Source organism: Scomber japonicus, chromosome 2 (genome assembly GCF_027409825.1).
Source record: "Scomber japonicus isolate fScoJap1 chromosome 2, fScoJap1.pri, whole genome shotgun sequence".
In the NCBI taxonomy this organism is placed as follows: domain Eukaryota; kingdom Metazoa; phylum Chordata; class Actinopteri; order Scombriformes; family Scombridae; genus Scomber; species Scomber japonicus.
In genome coordinates this window covers 4002471-4030380 of record NC_070579.1, presented here as the reverse complement: position 1 = coordinate 4030380, position 27910 = coordinate 4002471, and the positions used below count along the sequence as shown (strand labels likewise).

Here is a 27910-nt window from a genome sequence, read left to right as displayed (position 1 = left end):
GCCGAGCCGGTCAGAGAGAGCACGAGCCGCCGGTAGTCTCCGTACCTGTCGTGTGAAGCGCAGCCGCCGTTGTTTCTCCTCTTCACCATCACAGAAAAACAGCGGAGGAACCGGGAGGAAGACAGCAGCGTACACGGCAGCAGATACACCCGGTACACTGACCGTCATGCACCGCAAGAGGAGGCGGGGCAGCTGGGAGGGGGGGACACGGATCTCTGCTGCCACCTGATGGTCAGAGATGAGAACTGCAGCTCGGTGGACATTGAGCGCTGCTGCCACCTGCTGGTCAGAAATGAGAACTACAGCTCGGTGGACACTGAGCGCTGCTGCCATCTGCTGGTCAGAGATGAGAACTACAGTAGTGGAAGATAAATATACTATAAATAATACTTTACTTTTACTACTCTGTTTATTCCCTGTTGAGCTGTGGTGGAAGTATAGTAGAAACATTGTGAACTCATCCTTTAATGAAAGAACAGGAAGAAGATACAGAAGATCTTGTAAATAATGTAAATAATGTGACTATTTTACTACATATTTCTTACTATAATTGTTCTTATGGTGTTTTTGTTTGTTTTGTTGTACTTATTATTTATTGTTCTTTATTTTTTTCTTATTACTGCTCTTATATTCTATTACTGTCCAACTCAAGGATATCAGGATTGATGATTATGTTTAATTTCATAACATAAAACACAATATAGTTGTTTTTTCCTACTTTGTTAAACAGAGCGCATACTGTACTACACAGCAACTGACAAATTAAAGCCAGGAGAGACAGAAGTGACAGATCAACCACTCACTATATGTACAGTATATAAAGGAACGTATCACATTACCCATTCAATACTCTTTGCACCTTTACATACCTTTGTACTACTTCTCTTTTTGTTTAAAATACAATTGTGTTTTCATATCTCTGTTATGATTTGTTGTCCATGTGTATTGTTCTGAAGATTGTTGTGTGTCAGCACAACCAGTCCACCATGCAGCACTACAGTTGACTAACAATATATGTATAATGGATTTTGATATTTTGTTTGTTTAGTTACTCTCCACTTTGGCCAATTTTTCATTGTTTGAAAACTAGTCAAATTTAATATAATTTAAATAAATGTGTAAATATGTGATTGTAAAATAAGGAAAATCTATAAACTAAGCTTGGCCTTTGTTTTAATGTCATGCTTTAACAACATGACCTGAGTAAGCAGTGACTTGTTGAACACCAAACACTAAAAATAAAGCCTGGTTTACAGAGAAGCTGTGTTTGTGTTTCTGTTACAGTTCGAGACCTAACAGCCTTCTGCATGTCTGACCACATTTACATCACTTCCTGTTGCACCGCAGTAACAACGACAAGCTGCTCTGTGAGCTGCTGCTGATACATGTGAGTGAACACACTGTCTGTCATGTACAGGATAAACACTCGTGTTCACCAAGGAGACATTATTACTAAGAGACACCATTTCCTTCATATTTAACAGTTTCCAAAAATAAATCCACTTTTTCAAGAATGTTCTGGAGCCACGTCTCATTATCTTAACTTCAGTCCAGTGATGTCATACTCTGTCTTGTTTCTAGACAGAAGCTGATTCCTTGAAAATCCCTGAAACTAATAACCTGCACAGGCACAAAGTCCTCTTTTTAGAAACATAAGTCTTGACAGTAAAATAGGCCTATTAGATCAACCTGACAGGTAGTTTAGTTGGATATTTTTTACCACCTCTGGATTTTACAAAAGCTTTCACAAAACTAACAAACTCTCATTATAAACGAGCTCAAATCCATTAAAAGATTCTGAATGTGAAAACCCTAAAAAACACCTGCATTTTTCATTTGATTACATATAGCTATAACAGGCTCTCGCTTCCCCTCTATGACCTGTTCAGTGATGACATCCCTCTCCCAAACGTCTCTCCTTTGGTTGAGTCTCCTCCAGAACCGGTCTTCTCTCTTATTCATCCACCTGTTTGCAGAGTAGATAGAATCCGAAAGCGCTCCGCACCCACCAGTTTCACTTCATTCTCAGGTTTACTTTCCACTTCATCAGCCACTCCACTACAGAGTGCAAACGGTCCTGTGTGTCACTCCTCCAGCCTGACCATCGGTCCCATTCTGCATCTGCTCTGGTGGCCTCCTCTCCTTCACCTCAGTCACCTGCTGCTGTCCCGATACCTCCTCAAATCTCACAAACAGAGCTGCAGTAAGAGGAGGAGCCACACTGGATAAACAAGACAGACAGCTTTAACGTCACTCTCCAGAAATGAAACTTAACATTAATCAGAGGACAGCAGAGCTGCAGTCGAGTCTCTCCACTTCTGTCCAAATATAAATTAAACTGAGTTCATCAAGTCTTTCTCAACAACACAGCAGAGTCTCTGCCAAACACTGGTGAGTACAACTAATCATATTTAATGTTTCAACAACCAGCTTTAACACAGGAGACAGGAAGTTCATCTCTTTTCATTTCATCACTTTGTATCTCTGAGTCAGTTCTCATTGCTTTTGTAACTTGTATCTGAATCTCTGTAGTTTGAAGTTTATTTTTCACACTAACTTTCCTGATCTTATTATTATTTACTGATCACTTCCTTCAGTCACACTGCATTTCATTTCCTGTAGCTGTTTCACATTAAAAGCTTTCTACCAGGAAGCATCAGCTTTTATTGTGAAGCAACCTGAGGAAATAAAATGTTTTTTGTCAGGTTAGCAGAGCTTTGTTAACAGTGAGATTTTTCAATAACAACAGATGTACACAACAAGATATGGACATATTCTGTGTTATTTTATCAGTATATCAGTTTTAAATATTTCAAAGAGGAACCGTACAATCAGAAAAAAAAAAATTTCCATCCAGCACACAGAAAATATGTCATCAAAGTTAATAACATGTGGATAAACACTACCAGCACTGTGTAAATGGAGGCAGTTTCATCACAGTTTGGCACAAGTGTCCCCACCCTTGACCTTAGTGCAGCATTCAACACCATAAATCAGGCTTTGCTAATACATCAGCTTCTGGAGTGGCCCTCCTGTGGTTCTCCTTGTGTCTGTCAAACAGAACATTTTATGTCTTGTTTAATTCATTTATCTCATCAACTGCACAAACAACATGTGGCATACCTTATGGATCAATTCTTGGACCAATTCTGTTCTCTCTGTTTATGCTACCATTAGGTAATATCATTAATTACGGTAACATCTCATTTCACTGTTATGCAGACGACACACATTTACAGTATATCTCTCCATTAAACCCTCTGAACACTGCAGAGCTGCTTAGCTGATGTTTGAGACTGGATGTCACAAAACGTTTTGCAGTTAAACTCTGATGAAACAGAGGTGCTTATCATCAGCACTGAGCACCTCCAAAATGAAGTCCAGCCACTACTCAATCCTCTTAACCCAAATATTAAGGGCATTGCTATAAACCTGCATCTTCAACAGTGAGTTAAGCTTTGAACAACAAACAAATAAAGTGGTACAATGTTATTTTACCAACTCTGGAATATTTCAAAGATCAGATCAATGTCTTTTAGCAATACAGAGACACATTTTTATGCTTTTATTTCTTCATATGTGGACTATTTTAACACATTTTTTACCTGCCTCAGTGCCTGAGCTGTAAATCAGATGAAGACTTTTTCTCACATCACCACAATTTAGCCTCTTTGCACTGTTTATTATTTCTTTTAGAATCCATTTTATAAACTTACTCTTGACCTACAAAGTTTTACATGACCATATGCCAGAGTATGTTGGTGAACTGTTAACCCCTTACTGACTAAAAAGGCCTCTTACAGATGATGGGTTAGGCCTGCTAGCTGTTCCAGAGTCCAGATTAAAATCAAAAGGTGATCTTGCTTAACTTTTGCTAACTTACAGTTAGTGTTTAATCTGCTGACACTGTTTCTGCTTTTAAATCCTACATAAGAAACATTTTATGAACTTAACTGTTGCATGACAACTCGTCTTTTCCGCTAACCCATATAACACACTGAATATGGTTGAAATCACTTTACCTAACATTATATGCTACACTTAATAAAACAGTAAAAATACATAATTCCTGTAAACATAATAACTGAAATGCTTGTTTTTCTTTTAATCCACATGTGTAGATATGTCTGCTGCCAGCTGTCTGAGATCTGAAGATCAGTTTCTGTGCTCCATCTGTCTGGATGTGTTCACTGATCCAGTCACCACACCATGTGGACACAACTTCTGTAAAAACTGCATCAATGACCACTGGAACAGTGATGTCCAGTACCTGTGTCCACTGTGTAACAAGGTTTTCAACACAAGACCTGAACTCCTCATCAACACATTGCTCTCTGAAGTTGTTTCTCGGTTCAGACAGGAAGCTCAACAGAAAGCCAGCAGCAGCAGCTCAGAGCAACAAGCTGCCAAACCAGGAGAAGTTCCCTGTGACGTCTGTACTGGAACCAAACTGAAGGCCCTGAAGTCCTGTCTGGTGTGTCTGACTTCCTACTGTGAGACTCACCTGGAGCCTCATCTGACAGCTTCACGCCTGAAAAGACATCAGCTGATCAACCCTGTAGACAACCTGGAAGACAGGATGTGTATGAAGCACGATAAACCTCTGGAGCTGTTCTGTAAGACCGACCAGACATGTGTCTGCACGCTCTGCTCTGTTTTAGACCACAAGACACATGAGTTTGTTCCTCTGAAAGAAGAATATGAAGGAAAGAAGGCAGAGCTGGGGAAGACAGAGGCTGAAATTCAGGAGATGATCCAGAAGAGACGCCTGAAGATTCAAGAGATCAAACACTCAGTTGACCTCAGTGAGGAAGCTGCAGATAGAGAGAAAGCAGAAGGTGTTCAGGTCTTCACCGCTCTGAAGGAGTCTGTTGAGAGAAGCCTGAATGAGCTCATTGAGATGATTGAAGAGAAGCAAAGAACAACAGAGAAACAGGCTGAAGACTTGATCAAAGAGCTGGAACAGGAAATCTCTGAGCTGAAGAAGAGAAGCTCTGAGGTGGAGAAGCTCTCACACTCTGAAGACCACCTACACCTCCTCCAAAACTTCCCGTCCCTGAAAGCTGCTCCACCCACCAAAGACTGGACAGAGGTCAGCATTTGTCCATCATATGAGAGGACTGTGGTGAGAGCTGTGGCTCAGCTGGAGGAGACGCTCAGTAAACAGATGAAGAAGCTGATTGAGGCTGAGCTGAAGAGGATCCAGCAGTATGCAGTGGATGTGACTCTTGATCCTGATACAGCACATCCTAAACTCATCCTGTCTGATGATGTGAAACAAGTAAATCATGGTACTGTAAGGAAGATTGTCCCAAACAACCCAGAGAGATTTTTTCCTTGTGTTAGTGTTTTAGGAAAACAGAGTTTGCCTTCAGGCAGATTTTACTTTGAGGTTCAGGTTAAAGGGAAGACTGACTGGGATTTTGGAGTGGCCAGAGAGTCGATCAACAGAAAGGGAACAATTGAAGAGAGCCCTGAGGATGGTTACTGGACTATATCGTTGAGAAATGGAAATGAGTATAAAGCTCTTGATGATCCTCCAGTCCGTCTCTCTCTGGAGTCTTGTCCTCAGAAGGTGGGGGTGTTTGTGGATTATGAGGAGGGTCTGGTCTCCTTTTATGACGTAGATGCTGCAGCTCTTATCTACTCCTTTACTGGCTGCTCCTTCACTGAGAAACTCTACCCATATCTCAGTCCTGGTCTTAATAATGGTGGTAAAAACTCTGCCCCTCTGATCATCTGTCCTGTCAATCAAACTGAGTAGTTTCATAATTTGTTCATTTGTCTGTTTTGAGACAAAATTGTGAATTGATATTTTATTAAAGCCCAAATTACGAACATATATTCAAATTAAACATAATAATTGCCCTGAACCTTATGTTAATGCAAACTTATCAAGAGACCAAATGTCCTTAGTGGCAAAGCTGAGAACAGGAATCCTTCCCCTGAACCTTGAAGTCGGTAGATTTAAAAATATGTTGGAAGACGAAAGGGTATATGAACTATGTGAACTCAATGAAGTTGAAAGCGAATCGCACTTTCTTTTATACTGTCCCTTGTATGATGAACTGAGGAATCCATTATTTACTTAATTGTCTGTTAAAAACCCTGAAATGTTTTGGGGCTGTGATGATATCAAAATGGACTGGTTGTTTAATTGTAATGTTTTTAAGTTGGCTAAATATGTAACCGAAGCCTGGAAAAAGCGTCAGGACGGTCTATATGTTTAGTTGCTATAATGCCTGTTATCTCATTATCTGGTTTTCATTTGTTATTATTTGTGCTTTTCTTCTTTTGTTTTAGTGTCTTGTAATCCCATTTGGGCTGGGCACTTCTGGTGCAAGACACGTAGATAAAAACAATCAATCAATCATGTTCTTCAGTATAAAAGGATTAAATGTCTTTCTTGTTAACTGAAAGTAAGCAGTGACTTGTTGAACACCAAACACAAAAAATAAAGCCTGGTTTACAGAGAAGCTGTGTTTGTGTTTCTGTTACAGTTCATTAAACACTCCATCATAGAGATAGCCTTCTGCATGTCTGACCACCTTTACATCACTTCCTGTTGCACTACAGTAACAACAAGCTTCTCTGTGAGCCGCTGACTGTTATGACACAGTACGGCCACTAGATGGAGCACAACACAAAGGAACAACGAGCCCAAAGTTACTCTGTTTTTCTAACAAACTCGCTAACTAACAAACTCTCATTATAATCGAGCTCAAATCCATTAAAATATTCTGAGTGTTAAAACACTAAAAAACACCTGCATTTTTCATTTGATTGCATATAGCTATAACAGGCTCTCGCTTCCCCTCTATGACCTTTCAGTGATGACATCCCTCTCCCAAACGTCTCTCCTTTGGTTGAGTCTCCTCCAGAACTGGTCTTCTCTCATATTCATGCCCCTGTTCGCAGAGTAGATAGAGTCCGAAATGGCTCCACACTCGCCAGTTTCACTTCATTCTCAGGTTTACTTTCCACTTCATCAGCCAGTCCACTGCAGAGTGCAAACGGTCCTGTGTGTCACTCCTCCAGCCTGACCATCGGCCCCACTCTGCATCTGCTCAGGTGGCCTCCTCTCCTTCACCTCAGCCACCTGCTGCTGTCCCGATACCTCCTCAAATCTCACAAACAGAGCTGCAGTAAGAGGAGGAGCCACACTGGAATATAAGACAGACAGCTTCAACGTCACTCTCCAGAAATGAAACTTAACATTAATCAGAGGACAGCAAAGCTGCAGTCGAGTCTCTCCACTTCTGTCCAAATATAAATTAAACTGAGTTCATCAAGTCTTTCTCAACAACACAGCAGAGTCTCTGCCAAACACTGGTGAGTACAACTGATCATATTTAATGTTTCAACAACCAGCTTTAACACAGGAGACAGGAAGTTCATCTCTTTTAATTTCATACTGACACTTTGTCTCTCTGTGTCAGTCCTCAAGACTTTTGTAACTTGTATCTGAATCTCTGTAGTTTAAAGTTTTTTTTCACACTAACTTTCCTGATCTTATTATTATTTACTGATCACTCCCTTCAGCCACACTGCATTTCATTTCCTGTAGTTGTTTCACACTAAAAGCTTTCTACCAGTAAACATCAGCTTTTATTGTGAAGCAGCTACAGGAAATAAAATGTTTTTGTCAAGTTATCAGAGCTTTGTTAACAGTGAGATTCTTCAATAACAATTGATGTACACAACAAGATATGGACATATTCTGTGTTATTTTATCAGTATATCATTTTTACATATTTCAAAGAGGAACAGTACCCCTTATTGGTTTTCTTTCAGATCCACACTCTATCTCATACCAGTAATTGATGTAACTAAAAGTCTACTCACTGAGTCTACCTATATATATGCAGGAAGTTCATGTAGTCATAGGTTTGATGTAATATCCGTCTGAATTTTCATTCTGGTTTCATTTTGTTTTTGTATGTGTGTATATTTAGTCTACCTGGAAAACTTATGGTACTGTCATTTCTATTTCTAAATATATTTTTTCTTTTCTTTTCTTTTCTTATTCTTTTTATTTTAATTCTACAAGGCAACGGTGGTATGTACATAGTTCTTTGTTTGATTAGTTTGTTCGCTATTGTCTGTGAAATCCTTGGGAAATGTATTATGTGTACAAATAACTCGTGTGACTAAAGACAATAAAAAGTTGATCCCAAAAAAAAGAGGAACAGTACAATCAGAAACAGCCACAATGAGCTGCAGATGAAAAGTTTGTGCCAAATAACACACAGAAAATATGTCATCAAAGTAAACATCATCTTTAAATTGACTATGCAGTCCTGTGGATAAACACTACCAGCACTGTTTAAATGGAGGCAGTTTGATCACAGTTTAGCACAAGTGTCCCCACCCTTGACTTTAGTGCAGCATTCAACACCATCAATCCTGCTTTGCTAATAAATAGAATATCATTTTATGTCTCATTTGATGAATTTAATAATTTATCTCATCAACTGCACAAACAACATGTGGCATACCTTATGGATCAATTCTGTTCTCTCTGTTTATGCTACCATTAGGTAATATTCTTCATAACCATAACATCTCATTTCACTGTTATGCAGACGACACACATTTACAGTATATCTCTCCATTAAACCCTCTGAACACTGCAGAGCTGCTTAGCTGATGTTTGAGACTTGATGTCACAAAAAGTTCTGCAGTTAAACTCTGATGAAACAGAGGTGCTTATCATCAGCACATCCAAAGTCCAGCTACTACTCAATCACCTTAACCCAAATATTAAGGGCATTGCTATAAACCTGCATCTTCAACAGTGAGTTAAGCTTTTGTTAAAACAAAGAAATTGTGGTGTTTCTACGAACTGAAGAATATTTCCAAGATCAGACCAATGTTATCTTTTAGCAATACAGAAAAAATGATTCATGCTTTTATTTCTTCATGCCTGGACTATTGTAACACCTTGTTTAGCTGCCTCAGTGCCTGAGCTGTAGATCAGCTTCAGACTGTGCAGAACTCTGCAGCCAGACTTCTGATGAAGACCTCTTCTCACATCACCACAATTAAACGGGTTATTATTTCTTTTAGAATCCATTTTATAAACTTACTCTTGACCTACAAAGTTTTACATGGCCATATGCCATAGTATGTTGGTGAACCCTTACTGACTAAAAAGGCCTCTTACAGATGATGGGTTAGGCCTGCTAGCTGTTCCAGAGTCCAGATTTACCTAACATTATATGATACACTTAATAAAATAGTAAAAATACATTGTTCTTTGTAAACATAATAACTGAAATGCTTTTTTTCCTTTTACACTGTGTGTAGATATGTCTGCTGCCAGCTGTCTGAGATCTGAAGATCAGTTTCTGTGCTCCATCTGTCTGGATGTGTTCACTGATCCAGTCAGCACATCATGTGGACACAACTTCTGCAAAAACTGCATCAATGAACACTGGAACAGTAATGTCCAGTACCTGTGTCCACTGTGTAAAAAGGTTTTCAACACAAGACCTGAACTTCATGTCAACACATTGTTCTCTGAGATGGCTTCTCAGTTCAGACAGGAAGCTCAACAGAAAGCCAGCAGCAGCAGCTCAGAGCAACAAGCTGCCAAACCAGGAGAAGTTCCCTGTGACGATTGTAGTGGAACCAAACTGAAGGCCCTGAAGTCCTGTCTGGTGTGTCTGACCTCCTACTGTGAGACACACCTGGAGCCTCATCTGACAAAGTCAGGTCTGAAAAGACATCAGTTGATCGACCCTGTAGAGAACCTGGAAGACAGGATGTGTATGAAACACGATAAACCTCTGGAGCTGTTCTGTAAGACCGACCAGACATGTGTCTGTGTCCTCTGCTCTGTTTTAGACCACAAGACACATGAGTTTGTTCCTCTGAAAGAAGAATATGAAGGAAAGAAGGCAGAGCTGGGGAAGACAGAGGCTGAAATTCAGGAGATGATCCAGAAGAGACGACTGAAGATTCAAGAGATCAAACACTCAGTTGACCTCAGTAAGGAAGCTGCAGACAGAGAGAAAGCAGAAGGTGTTCAGGTCTTCACCGCTCTGAAGGTGTCTGTTGAGAGAGGTAAAAAAAACCTCATCAATTCAATCAATAAAAAGAAGAAAAAAACAGAGAAACAGGCTGAAGACTTCATCAAAGAGCTGGAACAGGAAATCTCTGAGCTGAAGAAGAGAAGCTCTGAGGTAGAGAAGCTCTCACACTCTGAAGACCACCTACACCTCCTCCAAAACTTCCCTTCCCTGAAAGCTGCTCCACCCACCAAAGACTGGACAGAGGTCAGCGTCTGTCCATCATCATATGAGGGGACTGTGGTGAGAGCTGTGGCTCAGCTGGAGGAGACGCTCAGTAAACAGATGAAGAAGCTGTTTGAGGCTGAGCGGAAGAGGGTCCAGCAGTATGCAGTGGATGTGACTCTTGATCCTGATACAGCACATCCTCATCTCATCCTGTCTGATGATGGGAAACAAGTAAATAATGGTGATGTGGAGAAGAATCTCCCAGACAACCCAGAGAGATTTTCTGATTGTGTTAATGTGTTAGGAAAGCAGAGTTTGTCTTCAGGCAGATTTTATTTTGAGGTTCAGGTTAAAGAGAAGACTGACTGGGATTTAGGAGTGGCCAGAGAGTCGATTGACAGGAAGGGAAGCATCACACTGAGCCCTGAGGATGGTTACTGGAATATATGTTTGAGAAATGGAAATGAGTACAATGCTTGTAATGATCCTCCAGTCCGTCTCTCTCTGAAGTCTCAGCTTCAGAAGGTGGGGGTGTTTGTGGATTATGAGGAGGGTCTGGTCTCCTTTTATGACGTAGATGCTGCAGCTCTTATCTACTCCTTTACTGGCTGCTCCTTCACTGAGAAACTCTACCCATACTTCAGTCCTAGTCTTAATGATGGTGGTATAAACTCTGCCCCTCTGATCATCTGTCCTGTCAATGAAACTGAGTAGTGTAATCACTTGTTTTACTTTATAAAATGATTAAATGTATTTCTTGTTTACTGAAAATTAACAATAAGATTATTTCAAGGACATTTTAATATATGTATTCCATCAACATTGGGATCTGTAGGTAAAATGAAATATCTATTCACGTCTAAAAATGTTTTCATTTTCTTGATTTCAGTGTAATGATCATTCAGACTCTGTCTTATTTTAAGACAGCCGCTGATTTCTAGAAAATAATCCCTGAAACAAAACTAGAACTAGGCATTTGAGGAAAAGCTTTCGTAGATCACCAAAAGAAACAAACATGTCAATTGATCTCAAATCCATGTAAAGATTCTCCAATGAAGTTTCTTCTAATTCTGATTGATTTGGTTTCTGATGTTTCTTGTTATGTCGCTTTTAATCACTGTTTTTCTGTGTTTTTGTCCATTTCTTTATATTTTTAGTAGAAAAAAATAAAACCTAAAGGGAAAATCTTAGATGTTTGTCATTTGTTTTATGTGCACTTCATTTGTTATTCTTTTATGTTAACAATACAATGGATCATATGACTATAATATTAAAGAGTTTACTCATCATAACAAATCAGTAACTGCAGCTATATGGAGCTCTGTAGCCTCTAAGCTTTTAGTTTTCACATTTTGAAACACATTTACTCTGGTTCTACTATTTCTACTACTACTACTTTCTAAGTGCAGGTGTTTGCAGTGCAGAAGGTTGCAGTTCTCCGTCAGTATAAGCAGAAACAGACACACAAACATCAGCAGTGTGTTTTTATTGTTTGCAGATGGTAAAAAAACAGTCAGTGTGCAGCATGTTTGCAGAGCTGAAGCCAACAAACAGGAGACGATATGAATCACCTGCATCTCCTGCAGGTTTAATCTGATGCACATACTGTCATTTAAACTGAGAGCAGCTGAAACTTTACTGCTTAGACAAGAGTTTAATAAAAAAGTCACTCATGAACTCCCATAAAACAAAGCTGATGAGACACCAAACACACAATTTGAGACTTCAGCTATGTGAACAACTCCAAAAAAAGGAAAGTAAAAGTCAGAAGATTTAATTTGAAAAAACTGCCAATTAGATTTTTTTTATTTCCTGTGTGCATGTAGAAGGTTTGGCCTGATGGTGGCGCCAGATGGAAGATCAGAAAGTCACTTAAATTATTAAAATTGGATGAATCTGTGTATGTTTGTGCAATTTTTATACATATAGATACATTTGTTGTTTAATTTTTGTTTTAATTAACCAAAGACCTAATAAGTTTTACCACTAGTTGTATGTTTGATTCCTAAACTATGTACTTTTAATGCTTCATTATTTTTGTAAAGTACGAAAAAGTTGCTGTTTTGGCTTCATGGTGAAAATACCTCAAATTAATGCTACAACAGTTTGTTATCTAGTCTATAAAATGTTTGAAAATAGTCATAAATTTGTCTCCAGACTGATTATTTTAAAGATCTCTAGGTTTTGGGGCTGTTGATGTCAAACCTCCAAAACCTCCAGATATTAATTGTTTTAATCAAAAGCAAATCTTTACATCTGACAATCTGGAAAAGGAGAATATCTGACTTCTTTCTGTTTGAAATAATGGATGATCAAAACTGCTGTTCTGTTGATTCACAAATTAATGAATCCATTAGCTGTTCTCACACCAACACATCGTCCCACCACCATTTATTTATCCTCTACATCTTCCTCATTGACAGCGAAAAGTAGAAAACAAGACAGAACTGTTTAAATATTACAAATCATAAATAATAAAAGACAATATGTGGTAAATTATTGGAGCTGCAGTTCGGTCACTTGGCTGTGAAACATAAAAACATCTGTAAATGTTGAGTCTTACTGTGTGTTTGATGAACTTAAATGAACTTTAAACTGAAATCAGCAGGAGAGAAAAATCTTCCTGTAAGAGCACTTATCTAACAGGACAGTGTTTATTCCTTGTTAACAACTGATTTTACAGTCTGCACTACACATAGATTTTGTTGAAAAAAAAAGAAAAGACAAACATAATCACATGAACAGTAAATTTCTTTATGTATCTCATGTTCATTTGACAGCAGCTTCAAAGGTTCCCCAGGTAATAGATTAGTTATATTGCAACACAGAGCGTAAAAATACATTTATTTTGTGTTGAAAAGTGACAACAGCATGACAGAAGGTCACTTTAATTCAGCAAAAAACATTATAAAAATAGTGAGAGTGATTTTTTTGTGCCACAATTTTAAATTTCCTGCTTGAAAATCGAGTGTTTCCTCACAGAAAAGCCTCCACAACGACATCTGGAGCCCTGAAAACCCAGCTGGTGATCATGTCTTAGTGTTAATGGCTCTTTAAGGCAGGTGAGGTGGCGTCAGTAAAGGGGAAACATTACTGCTGCTGTTACATATTGCATTGATTATTTTAAATTAAAAAGAAAAAAAAAGAAAAACATGACAGAAAAGCTGAATGAATAAATAAGGCAAATGTGTATTTCTGCATCTGTGTTCAGGGGAAGAATCATTAACAGCTCACAGGAGGATAAAAACTGCCTGAATGACCCAGAAATAAACCCAGACGTCGACTCATGTTGCTCAAAATTAAGTTAAATTAAGTTATGAAAAAATTAAGTTATGAGATTTCCAAAAACTCAAAGCATCACGCCGTCTGTTGGTTAAGGCTCAGGATGGATGGAGAGTCTGACCGGCTTCTAGTCCAGCGGGCTTTGGAAAATGAGTCTGACGCAGCCGGTGTCTCCGCCCAGCGGCTGGATGCAGAACGGGCAGGCGGCGTGGAAGGTGTGGGTGCCGTGCGGCAGCGGGATCTGACTCCAGTACGCCGTCGTCTTCTCCGAGCAGACGTGACCGCAGGGGACGAAGGCGTGCGTCGGGGCGCCCGCGTCCACGTAGAGACCCGCCTCGCAGCCCAGCCACAGCGGCACGTAGGGGCCCTGCGTTCGACACATGGGACACTCCCTCTCCACACACTCCTCCTCCACCTCGGGGTTGCGGCGACCCCCCCAGCCGTGGTAGCCGTGCACGTGGCCGCAGCGCAGGTAGGCCCACGGCTGCTTCTCGTCCAGAATGTCCTTGCGGCGCAGGCTGGGGAAGGCCAGCGTGTTGAAGCCGACGGGGCACTGCGGCCGGCCGGCGTTCAGCTCCTGCCGCAGCGCCTCCAGGTGTTTGACGGTGGGAGTGTGAGACAGACCCTCGCCGGTCCGCCACAGCAGGGTGGCGCCGCACAGGTCGATGAGCGAGCCGTCCACCAGCTCGTTAGACTCCACGTCCACCTGAAGGAGAGACGAGAAGAAGAACACCACTTCTGTTTAGATTCATTTTAAACCTTTGGAGCGTCCTGGTGGCTGAAGCACATGACTAGGGCTGGGCGATTATGGCAAAAATCAAAATCATGATTAATTGAACGTTTAACCTCGATTACGATTAATGAACGATTATCTCCACCTTTGATGAACAATGATTCTTTAGTTTAGTATTTTCCACTGCTGCCCTCACACATGAGGATCTTTAGGGAGTGAAAATAAAGATGTTTTAAGGTGTGACGCTGTGGTTAATGTCTAGTTTACTTAGAACTATGTAAAGATCATGGTTTGGGTTCAAATCATCACTAGAGACAAGTTTTCAAATTCCTTTACTGCCATGGCAACAGTGAACACCAACATTAATGGACATGAGCAAGATTAAGTTGATAAGAGTTTCTAAATGTCGGTTTCTGTTATTTTTTGATTAACTGCTCAGCCTTACACATGACCACAACATCCATGGTTTGAACTTTTATTGCACGTCTTCATATCTCTCTCCCTGTGGTTCATGTTTACCACTTCACTTAAAACTGTTCAATGACGGCAACATGACATGACTTCCTGACTAGCTGCTCTAGATCAGGACCTAATTTTAGTTCAAGGACCACATACTTATCTATCTGATCTCAAGTGGGCCGGAGCTGTGAGCGTCACATACTGAACAAACATCATTACACTGAGTTATGCTTTTCATGTGCAACCCTGCCAAATCAAGTGAAATACACAGCATACAGTTGGGCTCATTTATGGAAACAAATTTGACACCAGTGATCAGATATAGTCTAAAACTAGTTGAAAACTCTTTGATAATAAGATCTGCAGACATGAAGTTTAAAACAGCTGCTGGTTAGATTGTGTTGTTTGGCTCTACCAAAAATCCTGACATCACATTTACAGCCTTTAAGTTTTGAATACTATTGATGACACACCAACGATTGTGGATTATCTGGAACCTCCCCTCCACCTCCACCTGTACTTAAAATGTGAAAATGGATTGGTGTACAGTCGTGTTTTGTCTTTTGCACACCCACAGACATTGTTAAGTTTTGTTTCTTATAATCCATGACCGAAAAAACAATTCATTCATGTCTTCACACTTCACTGTATTCATGGAGGTTCATTCATGTTAGTCACACTGATTCTAACAAGATGAGGATTATGACGTTAGTTATGACTGAGTCTGTCTATTCACTCAAATTTCATCAATTTTGTGAGAAGTGTTAATGTTTGTTCAACACCGAGTAGGAGGAGACCACCTAAGTGAGATATATGAAGCTGAGGTTTGTCGTAGGTTGTACTGCAAACGACAGAAGTGTTCCTGTAGTTTTATCCACACTCTGTAGTTCAATAAATCCTAACTTTCAGACCCGCAGTCACCCACCTTCTTGCCTCTCTGCTGAGATGATCTAGTCTCCCGCAGCGTGAAGACGTTTCCGCAGACGGAGATTTCCCTCCACAGGCCAGGTTTGGAGTCCTGGATGAAGCCTTGTCGTGGGTGCATCACCAGAACGCCATTGGTGGTCAATCCGTCCATCTGACCGTCTTGCATCCTCCACTTGGCCGCCTTCTCCTGTGGACAAAAAAAAAGAGGGTAGATACTGTAAGTCACGTTTAATCTGTAAAGGCACAAGAAACAAGTGACGCATCATTGGCAAGGCCGTCCTACCCCGAGGAAGATGTTCTTGGAGGAGTCGAAGCCGGCGGCGTAGATGCGTGCCGTGTAAGGTGGGTGTCTTTGGCAGATGATGCGGCAGGCGAAGCGTGAGATGGTGCTCTGAACCGACTGACTGTCAGCCTGACCCTGACCTCCAGGCAACGTGTCCGTCACCACGAAGTCGATGGGATTCTCCGTGGATCGCCCGATCTACAAACAAACACACAAACAAACAGAAAGGTTAGGTTTGAGTGTTTCAGCGTCGCCTGCAGGAGTTGAGTCGTCTCTAGATCATGTATGTTGTCACACTGTGTCAGTCGTTTAATTAAGCGGACTGCACTGTGTGACCCACTGAGCGTGACTCAAATCAGGTCGAATTAAGGTCAAATTACATGAAAGATCTGCACAAACGCACCAGAAACACGTTCGCTGCTTTTTATAAAATTACTCATTTACAGTTTCGACCCATTTATAGTTAAACATATTCATTCATCCACTCTTTGTTTACTCTGGTTGTAGTTTTTCTTTTTTTCTTTTACTATAATTTTGCCATCTGTTCACACAATATCTACTTCCTGTCAGTCCTTCCTGGAGGATCGATCCACCTCTGTCGCTCTTCCTGAGATTTCTCCCATTTTTTAGCCATTAAAGGTTGTTTTTTATTTTTAATCTAAAGGATAAAAGACATTGTATTACTGTAGAGTTTGTAAAACCCTCTGAGGTAAATGTGTGATGTGTGATATTTGGGCTACATGAATAAAAGTGGACTTATCTCTTACTGCAGTATAAGATGTGACCTTTGAGCTCACATTGTTTTGCTTCATCGTAATCACTTTATAAATGACAAAGTCTAGAGTGATTGAACACAAGGAAACATTTTCGGTTGCCATGAGGACGTCAATATTTTGTACATATGAGAAACGGACGGTTTTGAATCACAGATTTTAACCAACAGTGATGAAAGACTATCAGGACATGGTTCTTGTTAATAATTCTTTAAGTTTAGTTTAACCCTTTGTAGGTCACACCAAGAAAGTGCTATTTAAAAATAATTTTTTGTGGCTTTTCCTACCTCTTTGAGGCCATGACAACATAAAACATGGATTATTTTCCTCATTGAGCTTAAATGTGATGTTTTACAGCCTCTACAGACTCATTCAGACCTAATTAGTTCTAAACTTTTTATTAAAAACATGTTAGAGACTCATTCTGTTCATGTTCAAGATGGAAAAATGAAACTCAACTTCAAAAATGTCTCCAGCAGGATCTCTGATGTCAGCAGTGATTTGTGTTATTCTTCCTTTATACACTAAAGCACAACCTGTATCTATAGCAACCATAGAACAACCTGTATCTATAGCAACCATAACACAACCTGATGGTCTGTGCATTACATACCTCATAAAAGTGCTAAACATTGCCCAAAAAGTTAAATGGGCTCAATAGATTTTAGTTTTTGAGCAGATATCATGACACAAAGTAACCTCTACCAAACAGCTGAGCAGACCTATGAAGGGTTAAGTTTAGCACAATAATATTAAGCCTGAATCTCAGCTCACACTATGGAACTTGATACTCTGTTTATCGGTCATGTCACACCTGACTGCCCTGCCGTTACCTGTTTTCCCGCCACCTCCATCCCCTGACTTCCCCACCCACTAATGCACCTGTTCCTCATTCTCACACTGTGTCCCCAGTATAAACACCGGCCCTCATTCACCAGACCGTCTAATGTACGTAATGTATGTAATGTTCCCAGATTTTAGACTTGAGCCGGTTCTTGTTTTTGCCGGCCTGTTTGACTTCTCTACTCTCGAGTCCACATTCCTGTATTCCAGAGACCTAACACGGTTACTGATTACTGATAAAAAATGCAGACTGTGCCAGCTCTACTTCCTGGTGATTGTCTCACTCCAGACCTGTGAACAAACACTCAACCATGAACAGTTGAACTTCATATGTTGCTCAGTTTACAGCTGCTATAAAAAGGTGACTTGCATCTTATTACATTACCTAGATAAAGGAAAACAAATGTTAATACATTAATCTGCAGACACTTAAATTACATAAAATGTAATTGCAATGTATTGCAATTCATTACCTTTTTTTCACCTGCAAGTTATGTCCCCAAAGGAGAAAAATTCATATAATAAAAGATCGATACTTGGCGTCTGTGTATCATCATGCATTGCGATACTATGCTGCATGGATTTTTTTATTAACCTATCGTCATTTCAAGTGCTCAACAGACCTATGAGATCTGAGACACAGTGTCAGTTTACATTGGTTTGTTATATTACTTTGGTACTTAATTCATTTCTCTTTGCCTTTAGGTTTCCTGGCTGCCGAGTTCTCTTTCCTGCTCTGGCAAAAAAACCTTCTTCATTATCACCACATTGTCCTTACATCCTTTTTTTAAAATCAGTCCTGTGTTGTGTAGATAGCTGAAGACATGCTTTAAAACCAAATTTCCAGAGCTATTTGTGGAGCTTGTTTTAAGGTCCGTGTGTGTGTGTGTATGTGTGTGTGTGTGTGTGTGTGTTTAATCTCTTTACGTTCCAGCTCGTTCCTTATTAACTGCCTTTCATTTGCATATTTAGGACAGAGGAGAACGACATGATCCACAGTCTCCATTTGATTGCAGACATCACATGTTCCGCTTGGATGCTTCCCAATGAGGTGTAGAGATGAATTTAATTTAGTGTGTCCCGGTCTGGTCCTGCTAATCAGACTCTCTTCTCTCCTACTTTTCCTCAGTGACCTTCCCTTTTAGACTAGATCTGACACAAATGCCTTTTATACATTTATCCCATAACCTCTATCATTAAATCTTAATTTTGTTTCTTAACTTTAGATTTTTACCTTTCTGCCTTACTCTACTTGATTTGCTTTTAATCCATTTTTGGCCAGAAGATCTACTGTTTCATTCCCTTGGATGCCTTTGTGAACTGGTTCCCATATAAACTGAACACTAACTAATAATTCTGTTTAAGAACAGTAATATTTTATGAATAATATTCTGTCTGCATCTTGAAGTGGTGTGTTTGAGACCAGCCTGGGTTGTTCTTGAGTCAGAATGTCGTATTCACATCGGTTTAATTTCCTAAATCTACTGTAGAGATATTATTGGTTTCTCATTTGCCTTTATTGGTTGAGGCAGTAACTATGATGGAACAACTCGCCTTCTAATTCCTTACTTATATCTGAAATTAAAGTGATTTCTCACCACAGGTCTATTACCTTTTATTGTTGGGTCTAAGTCTTTATGGCTCTGCAGATTTGCCCAATAATCATCATCCATTAATTGTAATTGAAGAGGAATTTCGGTATCTAGGTCTTAACCTGACTGTCCCACAACACAACCTCAATAAGCCTGAAGACGTACAAGCAGCTGATCCAAATACAATGCACCCACTGTCTAGAGCCGATCTAATTAAAGTAATACTGTATAAATATCCTTTAAAGCCTTTTAAGTCTCTCTGCTCCTAAAAACGTTCCTGTCAAGTATCTCATAATATTCTTTCAAGCAAATATTTTCATTGACTTTCTTGTAACAAAAGACAGTAAGAATCTAATTTCCTATCTCAGAGACCAGTTTTCAACTTCAATGGTAGCTTCTTGGACTTTCCTTTCAATAAGTTATATATTTCTTCCTCTTTTCCTAATTGTGCAAATCATTTGCAAAAAAGTCACCTCCAAACATCTGGACTAACTTCATCATGGTCGAGAATAGCAGAGGACTCATTTACACTGCCTTGTGGAGAATCACTTTTAACAAGGTATTCCTCTGAAAATGAATTTCCAACATAAACCTGAATAGATCAACCAAATAAAAAAATTCTTTATTTAATTATACACTTTAAAACCAACACCCATGTTACCTAATTTTATTAAGAGACATTCCTTCCACATCGTGTCATATGCCTTTTCTACATCAAAGAAAACAGCTTCCACACCCTGTTTGAGCTTTCCTAATGTCAGATTAGAGACGTATTAATGGGTTCATAGTACTGCACCTTCTTCTAAATCCACTCTGACATGGTGAGAAGAACTTGTTTATTTCCATGTTGTATATTACTGCTGTTATCGTCCCTACCAAAGGTCTTGCCTATCTCAGCTAAAGGCCAGGTGAGATCTTCTCTTTAGGTCAAGCCCTTTAGTCTCTTCGGTGAATCCTTTGGTACTCTGGGTTTCCTGAATGTACCTCAAACATATTTTAACTTGGGGAGATCGTACCTTCCAGTCGGAAGCCCCAAAGCTTTTGAATAGTCTCCCATTAACCTCCAATAAGCCTTGGAGACTGTGGACTCATCTAAAACCATCTGTTCAGACAGGCATTAACGTAGTTTGTGGTATTTCATGTTTTAACTTGACACCTACGTCTTTCCTCTTTGTATGTTTTGTCTGTTGTCTTTATCACTACTTTATTTATTTTTACTGTGAAGCTGTTTGTGCTGCTATTGTCTATGAAAGGTGCTTTATAAATAATATGGGAGTCATGTATTTGATTTGGATTAAATGTAATGTTCCTCCCAAATGGTACATTGTAAAGGCCACAGCTGGGCTCAGGTTATTTAAGTTCATGCCATTGATAACAGGTGATGCGGATGGAAGGAGACGAACAGTTTTTGACTGTGCTTCGTGTATATTGGGATATATTTGTTCAGTTTAATGTGAAAAGCTTAATGAAAAGTGACGGACATGGATATTTGGTAAGAAAATGAACGCAGTATATGTGAATCCACTGGAAAAGACTGAATAGCGTATCATTAATGTTGAGTACACGTCTAAACAAGTACCGCCAGCAGCAGCTACAGCGAAGGGCTTAGTCACTACAAATAAACTCTACTGACTTAGTCCAGGTTTTTTGATCTGAACAATAACTGCTTCTTTCCACACAACTAGAAGCTTATCTTCCTTTCAAACCTTATTACTTAATTTCATTTTGCCAATGCAAACTAACTCAGATAGGCTTACACTGTACTGTCTTTCTCTATGCAGAGGCTCAAGCCAAGGACCAAACTAAGAGCTTTGACAGTATGGGAAGGATTTCTTTGTCGGTTTCTTTGTGTTGAGTTTATGCTGTCCTCTCCTGTGTGTGTGTGTGTGTTTATTGGTTTGCTCAGGCAGTAGAAGTGTTTAGTTCTGTTAGGTCTTGTTTTGTTAGCCTCATTTTTCAGTAGAGTTTGGTTGACGTCTTTTTTCAAGGGCCCTATAACTCGGTTACCTTCCTTTAATTGTATTTGTTGAATCTTTTTGGGAAACTAAACCCAACTTTGAAATGTAGACCTGTGTTTGCTTGTACTTTGCCTGCTTGGTCATTGTCAGCAGGTGTAATTGCACTTAAATGTGATCTGAATTTGATCGGATCAGACTGACCACATCTAGAAGTGATCGGTTCTCCACAGGTGTAAAAGCAATCTGTATAGTGTGGCTTTATTCAAAGGAGAAAAATCGTCCCAGGAAGCTGAAAGACCACCTAGCTCCGCCTCTTCCTGCCTGATAAAACAAACCCTGTAAAAAATCTACAAATACTAGCAGCTAGAAATCTCCCTTCACACACGAGTGAACGCTGTCTGTTCGTGGCAGCAGCCGTTTCCTTGATCTGGGACACGACACGCTTGTTGACGAGTCCGCCAGCTCCACCCAGCTAATTTGCATATTAAGATCTGATCACAATGTGAGCACAGCTGAGAAAATGAGGACACATTTTAATACCAGGTGTGAATGCAAAGACCTCATTGATTAGATGCCTTCCTGATAATGTGTCCAGATACAATCACATTCACGTGCGCTCTCCCGTTTCCAGATAACCTAACCAGATACAGTTTGCATGTTAAGGTATGAATGAGGCATCAGGTAGAGTGTGTGGCTGCTACAGACCTGGAACATGTCTGTGTTGCTGTCATGTGTGTACTCCACCACCACCGTCTGCACCCGGGAGAGAGTGTACGATATACTGTGCTGCTCCTTGTTGCTGATCGCCTTTAGGAACACAAAAACACAAGAGTCAAGAAATGATCCCAGCGGGGTTAAAAATAACTTTCACCCTTAGTGTGGCTGAGCTCTCACCTTGGCAGCCTGAGGTGTGCAGGAAGTGTGGACGGTGCTTGGTTTCACGCCGTTGGCTTTGGTTCTGCGACACAGAGCAAAACGACTCTTCCGCCTCCCCTTATCGCCGCTGGGCAGAGAGCCGTTACACCTGAACAACACAAGATGGAAAGTGTCTTATAAGTTGCACGCAGGTTATCAGGGCATCGACACAACGGCAGCAGAGATCATTTATACACTGTTCCACCTGTGCAATGTCAGTGAATGCAGCTGCCTCATTTCTAGTTCAACTAACAATTAAATGCTAATAAGGGTAAAAAGCAGCGTAGGCCTCCTCTAAAAAGGAAGTCACTGATTCAATGTATTGCTGCACCAACACAATTAATTTAAATAAACCTTTATTTAAGAGGTCAATGCATCCTGACCAATGCCCACAATCTTTTTCTGAACCTTCTACTTTACATTCGGTTCAGTGGAGGGTTTTTTTGTGTCAATGTGGTTAAGTCAAATTTAAAAGGGTTTAAAATGTGAAAATAAACGTATGAATAACTTGCACACATTCTTTTTTTGTGGACCCAGCATCAAATTTCTGCTTTTAATCCATTTTGAGAGAATATATTAGAGGATTATGGTAAAAATGTCTAAGTGGTGTAACCATAAAAACTTTGTACCAAATAATTCAACTTGCTTAAAAACAGTAAATAGTCAATAAAACACCATATCAACTAGTTTGGCATGATCTTACATTATAACTTTTATATTAAATAAGCTAATGGAATACTATTGTTCTAAATATTACATTTCATCTGGGTAACCATGGAGATCAGGAAACATTTACAGTCATTATTAGTATAAGTCCACTTAAATACACTGTAGGCGATAAAATATTTAATATCTATCATTCTTTTGTGGTTACACCATTTGACATTTTCAGGAGCATTCAGTCTTACTTTTGGTAAAAAATGGTGCAAATGTCATTTCAAATGATATAAAACCAACAAAAATACTAAATGTACATTTTAACAAACCTGATGCTGCTTTTAAAACTACTTTCATTTTCGTCAACCCTTATTTGTCACTGACCCATTCACAGATTGATGTTTAAGGTAAACTGTTTATTGAACAGGTGGAATATTTTACACACACATAAACATGTGTTAATGTTCTCGTGCACAAAAAAACCAAAAAAAGAAACATTTCTGGTTTTAAATGTGAGTATCATCATCCAACCCTACTTTATAGTAATGTTGAGTTTCGGTGATGACGGATTGTGCCAGACAGCTTTATTTCAGTTCTGGACACAATAACACAAAAGCAGACAAAAGGTCTGAAACCACAGAGCAGACACAACTCTCCTAACGTCCCTCGACCTCCCTGAACCACAGGCTCGCTCTTGTGTCCACAGTGAAAGGCCTTCAGTCAGGAAGTCAGCCGCATTCTTAGCACCGGTTGACTTTGTCACACGGTTAACTGGATTTAAGCTCAGTTATGCTGCTCAAGAACAACAACAGGGGCACTGAATCGCTCTCTCACTTTGTGTTCAGGTCCTTCAGGTTCATATTATTACAAATTATAGCTGAACTCGACTTTGTCATTAAAACTTATCCTGTCTCATTGGGAAATAGTTGAATATGAACATCCAAAGCACAGTTTTACACGCATTTATTGCTAAAGACATAATCTTGATATGATAATTGGAGAATTTCAACTATTTACCATCTCACACGGACTGGTGGAAAGTAACTGAGTACATTTACTCAAGTATAATTTTTATGTACTTGTACTTTACTGTAGTACAGTTTGAGGTACTTGTACTTCACTGTAGTATTTCCATGTGATGCTACTTTCTACATCTCAGAGGGAAATATTGTACTTTCTACTCCACTACATTTATTTAACAGCTTTAGTTACTTTTCAGATGCAGATTTGACACAATGGATAATATAACAAGCTTTTAAAATACAACACATTGTTAAAGATGAAACCAAAAAGCAGTGTGTAGTTGGCTCACATTTCAGATGTCTATGAGTTGTTAACAGCTCCACCAAATACTGATTCTTCCCTCTAAACTTCTCACATGCTTTCATTTCAATAAATGTTCTAATGATCCAATATTTCAGCAAAAATCAAAGATTAGAGAAAAAGTCCAAAAACTGAAAACACATTTGTGTATCAGAACTTTGTTTCTTCTTCTTTCCTCTCCCATTAATCATCTCAGCAGCCCTCACATTTATCTGCTGACCCTTTGGAGGGGCCCCACCCCTAGGTTGGGAACCACTGGACTAAACTAGCTAACTATATATGAAGTAGTGTAAACTAGCTAACTGTATATAAAGTAGTATAAACTAGCTAACTGTATATAAAGTAGTATAAACTAGCTAACTGTATATAAAGTAGTATAAACTAGCTAACTGTATATAAAGTAGTGTAAACTAGCTAACTGTATATAAAGTAGTATAAACTAGCTAACTGTATATAAAGTAGTGTAAACTAGCTAACTGTATATAAAGTAGTATAAACTAGCTAACTGTATATAAAGTAGTATAAACTAGCTAACTGTATATAAAGTAGTATAAACTAGCTTCACCTCCAGCAGCTACAACAGTAACATGCTGCTCTAACACTGATGATTCACTATATATATATATATACTAATAATCTAATGATAGTAATTATCTGGAAGTTGGATTGTTAATCAGACAAAACTAGACATCTGATATTTGAGAAACTATGACTATGGCTTTTTTCTCCTTACTTTTTTCTGACACTTGATCTGTACCAGAGATTAGAAGGCAAACAAGAGTATTTCCCACATAGTGTTTCTTTAACAGGAAACTGTGGGGCAGAAAAAGTGCTGATGAGCAGTTTCAGTACAGATTGAAAATCAGGATATTGCGGTTACGGGTTTTACAGATCATCCATCTGATAAACAACAACTTTAATTGTACATTTATTTGCAAATTGCCATAAAGAGCACTTTTCTCGTCCTGAAAGCTGAACGTTATAGGAACTTTAATTAAAAGTGGGTTTTAGCTGAAGGTTATCTTCAGAGCCAGACTGCTGCCGACCGCGGGTCAAGTAAACATTTGAGTTCAGTTATGAGTCGAGCCATTCTTTCACAGGATAATGCAAACTTCCTGTGTTTCAGATAAAGTGACAGCCACCTCCTCTCTTACACAAACTCAGACCCCCCCCCCCCCCCCCCCCCACCAGACTCCACTGTGGCTCCGCTATATGACACCAAACACCAGGCCTCAGTGAGGAAACATCTTTTCTCAAACTGTACGGCTCTTGAAAATTAAACCTTATGACCAATGTAAGTGGCAGTTACAGGGTCTCCCAGACGATTTCATTTCACATGTGGACACAATAATAAAAGAAAAAAAAAAAAAGCAAACAAAAGGTCCGAAAACCACAGTGGCCACAACTTTCCTGACGCCCCTCAACCTCCCCGAACCGCAGGCTTTCCCTTTCTCAGCACATTGAACTGGATTTAGGCTGAGTTGTGCTGCTCCCTGAACAAAAAGTACTGGATTGAATTTCACACTGTACATAAAAATGCTGTAAGGCACACTGAGCTCAAATAAAAAGGGGATTTGTTTAATCTAATTTATGTGGACACACTTGACTATGTTCAAATGCTCTAAAAACAAAGTGTGACATACTTAGAGGAACACACAAAGAGTCAGCTCGGAGTTTTAGGGGCTTTGAGACCAATAATAGTACAAATGGTAAATCACTGTAAATGGCTGTGATGGTGTAAGTCTGTCAGGGGATTCTCTGTCATTGATTATCTGTATCTGATTTCATGGAAATCCATCCAATATTTGCTGATATATTTAATAGAAAACCAAAAATATAAACCTGCTGCTGGCTGCTGCTGGTGGATCACCAGAGTTTTAGGGCTTGAAGACCAAAAATGGAAATGGCTGCAATGGTTTCATGTGTATCAGGTACCAGATTTAGTGGAGATTCGTCCAATAGTTGTTGATATATTTAATAGAAAACTCTGAAATGCTCTGAAACCAATGAGTGTGACAAGGGACACAAAGAGCCACGCCAGTTTTAGGGGCTTTAAGAACAGTCAATAACTGTAAATGGTTGCAATGGTTTCATGTGTGTCAGGTAACAGATTTCATATCAATCCATCTAAATAGTTGTTGAGATATTTCATAGAAGACCAAATATATAAACCTGCTGGTGGCACTGGAGGCAAAGTTAAGAAGATCACCTAAGTCAATAAGATTCGTCCTCTGGGGGATATGAATGTTTGGGCCAGATGTCATGACTATACATCTAATAGTTGTTGTTGTAGACAAGATATATCAAGTTTTGAATACACACACAGTACCTGTTGGTAGATCAGTTCATTGTTGGTTTGGCTCCATACATGAGATTTGTTCAAAATAAGAAAAATATACTAGAGTGATCCTTTAATGTCAAACGTTTCCATTAACTAAAGCTGTCACATAAATGTAGTGGAGTAGAAAGTTCAATATTTCCCTCTGAAGTATAGAAAGCAGCATCACGTGGAAATACTACAGTAAAGTACCTCAAAATTGTAGTAGAGTACCTGAGTAAATGTACTTAGTTACTTTCCACCGCTGTCCGTGTGAGATGGCAAATAATGGTTTAATTCCCCAATTATCATATCAACATTCATTTATTTCCATTAATAAATGAATTATCAGTAGTTGTTAGTCGCAGCCGTGGACCTCCATGTGTATCACAGAGATGTAAAAAGGCAAACAGGATTATTTATAAAGAGGAAATACTCAAGTTTAGTACCTCCAAGTGTATTTAAGTACAGTCCTTGAGTAAATGACCTTTTAGAGCGGAGATGAGTGACTATCTTACCCGAGCACAATGAGCTCTCCATATTTGACGGGCCCTTTGGTGGAGGCGGGGGAGGTGGAGATGTTTTCCTGACCGGGCGAAAACATCTGTGCGGCCTTCAGAGGGAACAACGGCGAGGATTAAAGCTCCTCCGTTGCCCTCAGAGAGTCTCCATCAGCGCACGAAAACAGCAACACATCACCTGCAGACAGGGAGTTAAAAAAAGAGGAAGTTTCAACAGGTGGAACTACAATGAACCATGTTGAAGAGTTCTTTTGACATCATAGAGTTTACATTCAGGCTAAACATGCAGTCAGAGAAGGCGTCACTTTGGATGTTTCATGTAAAATTTAAAACACCCTTCAGACAGTCATACACATACACACACACACACACACACACAAAGGCTTCAACACAACACCATTCATTACTACAATACACCCACACTGTCTTTGTGCTGGGAGCTGGGAGCAACAGTGGCAGACAAAGTATGTATTCAGTCCGGCACACTGAGTGGGGTTGTTAGGTGTAAAAACGGGGTTGTTTGCGTGCGTGACGTGGTGACTCACTTAGCAGCACACTGGAGCTGATGTTATAATCCTTTGTACCACGAAAAAAAAACCCTACAAAAAAACAAGCTGAGCATTCATTCAGGAGCCCGATTCTGATGTACTGACATGGAAATGGGGATCGAAGGGGACTCAATGTCATCATAAATCTACAAGTTACACAACTGATGGTTTTGTTGTGACTAACTCTGCACTTTAAGTAAAAAAGACTCATAATATATATATTCTCCCAGCTGTTGGAGACACTGTGGGTCAACAGACTAAGAAACTATAAAACATTCTGGTCTTCGAGGATCATAAAGTACAGTAAAGTTCAGCTTTTTGTTCGCACTTAATGGGCGAGTATGCCCACAAAACAATGTACATCCATACGACTGTTTAAGAACCATTTCAGAAATAATCTCAGTCCATGGAAATGCACATCATATGACTGTTTACGTACACTGGGCATTGGCGTGCTGATGTAAAATGGAAGCTTTACACAACAACAGCTCCAAGCATGGACAACAAGGTCAGCAGCACCTGAACTGTAATTAATTAT

At 39.6% G+C, this 27910-nt stretch overlaps 4 protein-coding genes across 5 annotated transcripts in view; 2 read left to right on the top strand and 2 right to left on the bottom strand.

Moving 5' to 3' along the window:
• vps54 (VPS54 subunit of GARP complex) overlaps positions 1-180 on the bottom strand; it is a 31450-nt gene extending 31270 nt beyond the window's left edge. The window contains 1 exon segment of the mRNA XM_053339093.1: positions 46-180. Within this exon segment, the coding sequence (XP_053195068.1) occupies positions 46-168 (123 nt within the window). The 5' untranslated portion in view covers positions 169-180.
• A 3573-nt stretch (positions 181-3753) lies between these two features.
• LOC128376124 (E3 ubiquitin-protein ligase TRIM21-like) lies at positions 3754-6240 on the top strand. Its single transcript, XM_053336390.1, has 2 exons — positions 3754-3854; positions 4122-6240. Exon 2 carries the CDS (start codon positions 4124-4126, stop codon positions 5762-5764), a length of 1641 nt encoding a protein of 546 aa, XP_053192365.1. The 5' UTR covers positions 3754-3854; positions 4122-4123; the 3' UTR covers positions 5765-6240.
• Positions 6241-9305: 3065 nt separating this feature from the next.
• On the top strand, positions 9306-11093 carry LOC128376501 (E3 ubiquitin-protein ligase TRIM39-like). Of its 2 annotated transcripts, XM_053336421.1 has the most exons (2): positions 9312-9538; positions 9575-11093. In XM_053336421.1, the coding sequence occupies exons 1-2, from the start codon at positions 9312-9314 to the stop codon at positions 10953-10955; spliced, it is 1608 nt and encodes a 535-aa protein (XP_053192396.1). In that variant the 3' UTR covers positions 10956-11093. The 2 variants fall into 2 exon arrangements, with proteins under 2 accessions (XP_053192397.1, XP_053192396.1); XM_053336422.1 differs by having other exon boundaries at positions 9306-11093.
• An 887-nt stretch (positions 11094-11980) lies between these two features.
• Positions 11981-26925, bottom strand: LOC128376975 (E3 ubiquitin-protein ligase pellino homolog 1-like). The gene is made up of 6 exons (XM_053336848.1): positions 26822-26925; positions 21986-22115; positions 21797-21898; positions 15926-16123; positions 15641-15829; positions 11981-14229 (listed from the first exon to the last, which is right to left on the bottom strand). Exons 1-6 carry the CDS (start codon positions 26905-26907, stop codon positions 13651-13653), a joined length of 1284 nt encoding a protein of 427 aa, XP_053192823.1. The 5' UTR covers positions 26908-26925; the 3' UTR covers positions 11981-13650.
• Between the last annotated feature and the right edge of the window lie 985 nt (positions 26926-27910).

Coding starts and splice junctions, on each gene's coding strand:
- LOC128376124 (XM_053336390.1), top strand. CDS start 4,124: ATGTCTGCTGCCAGCTGTCTGAGATCTGAAGATCAGTTTCTGTGCTCC.
- LOC128376501 (XM_053336422.1), top strand. CDS start 9,312: ATGTCTGCTGCCAGCTGTCTGAGATCTGAAGATCAGTTTCTGTGCTCC.
- LOC128376975 (XM_053336848.1), bottom strand. CDS start 26,907: ATGTTTTCGCCCGGTCAGGAAAACATCTCCACCTCCCCCGCCTCCACC. Junction 21,899..21,985: donor GCACACCTCAGGCTGCCAAG/GTGAGAGCTCAG, acceptor GTGTTCCTAAAG/GCGATCAGCAACAAGGAGCA. Junction 16,124..21,796: donor GCAACACAGACATGTTCCAG/GTCTGTAGCAGC, acceptor GTTTGTTTGTAG/ATCGGGCGATCCACGGAGAA.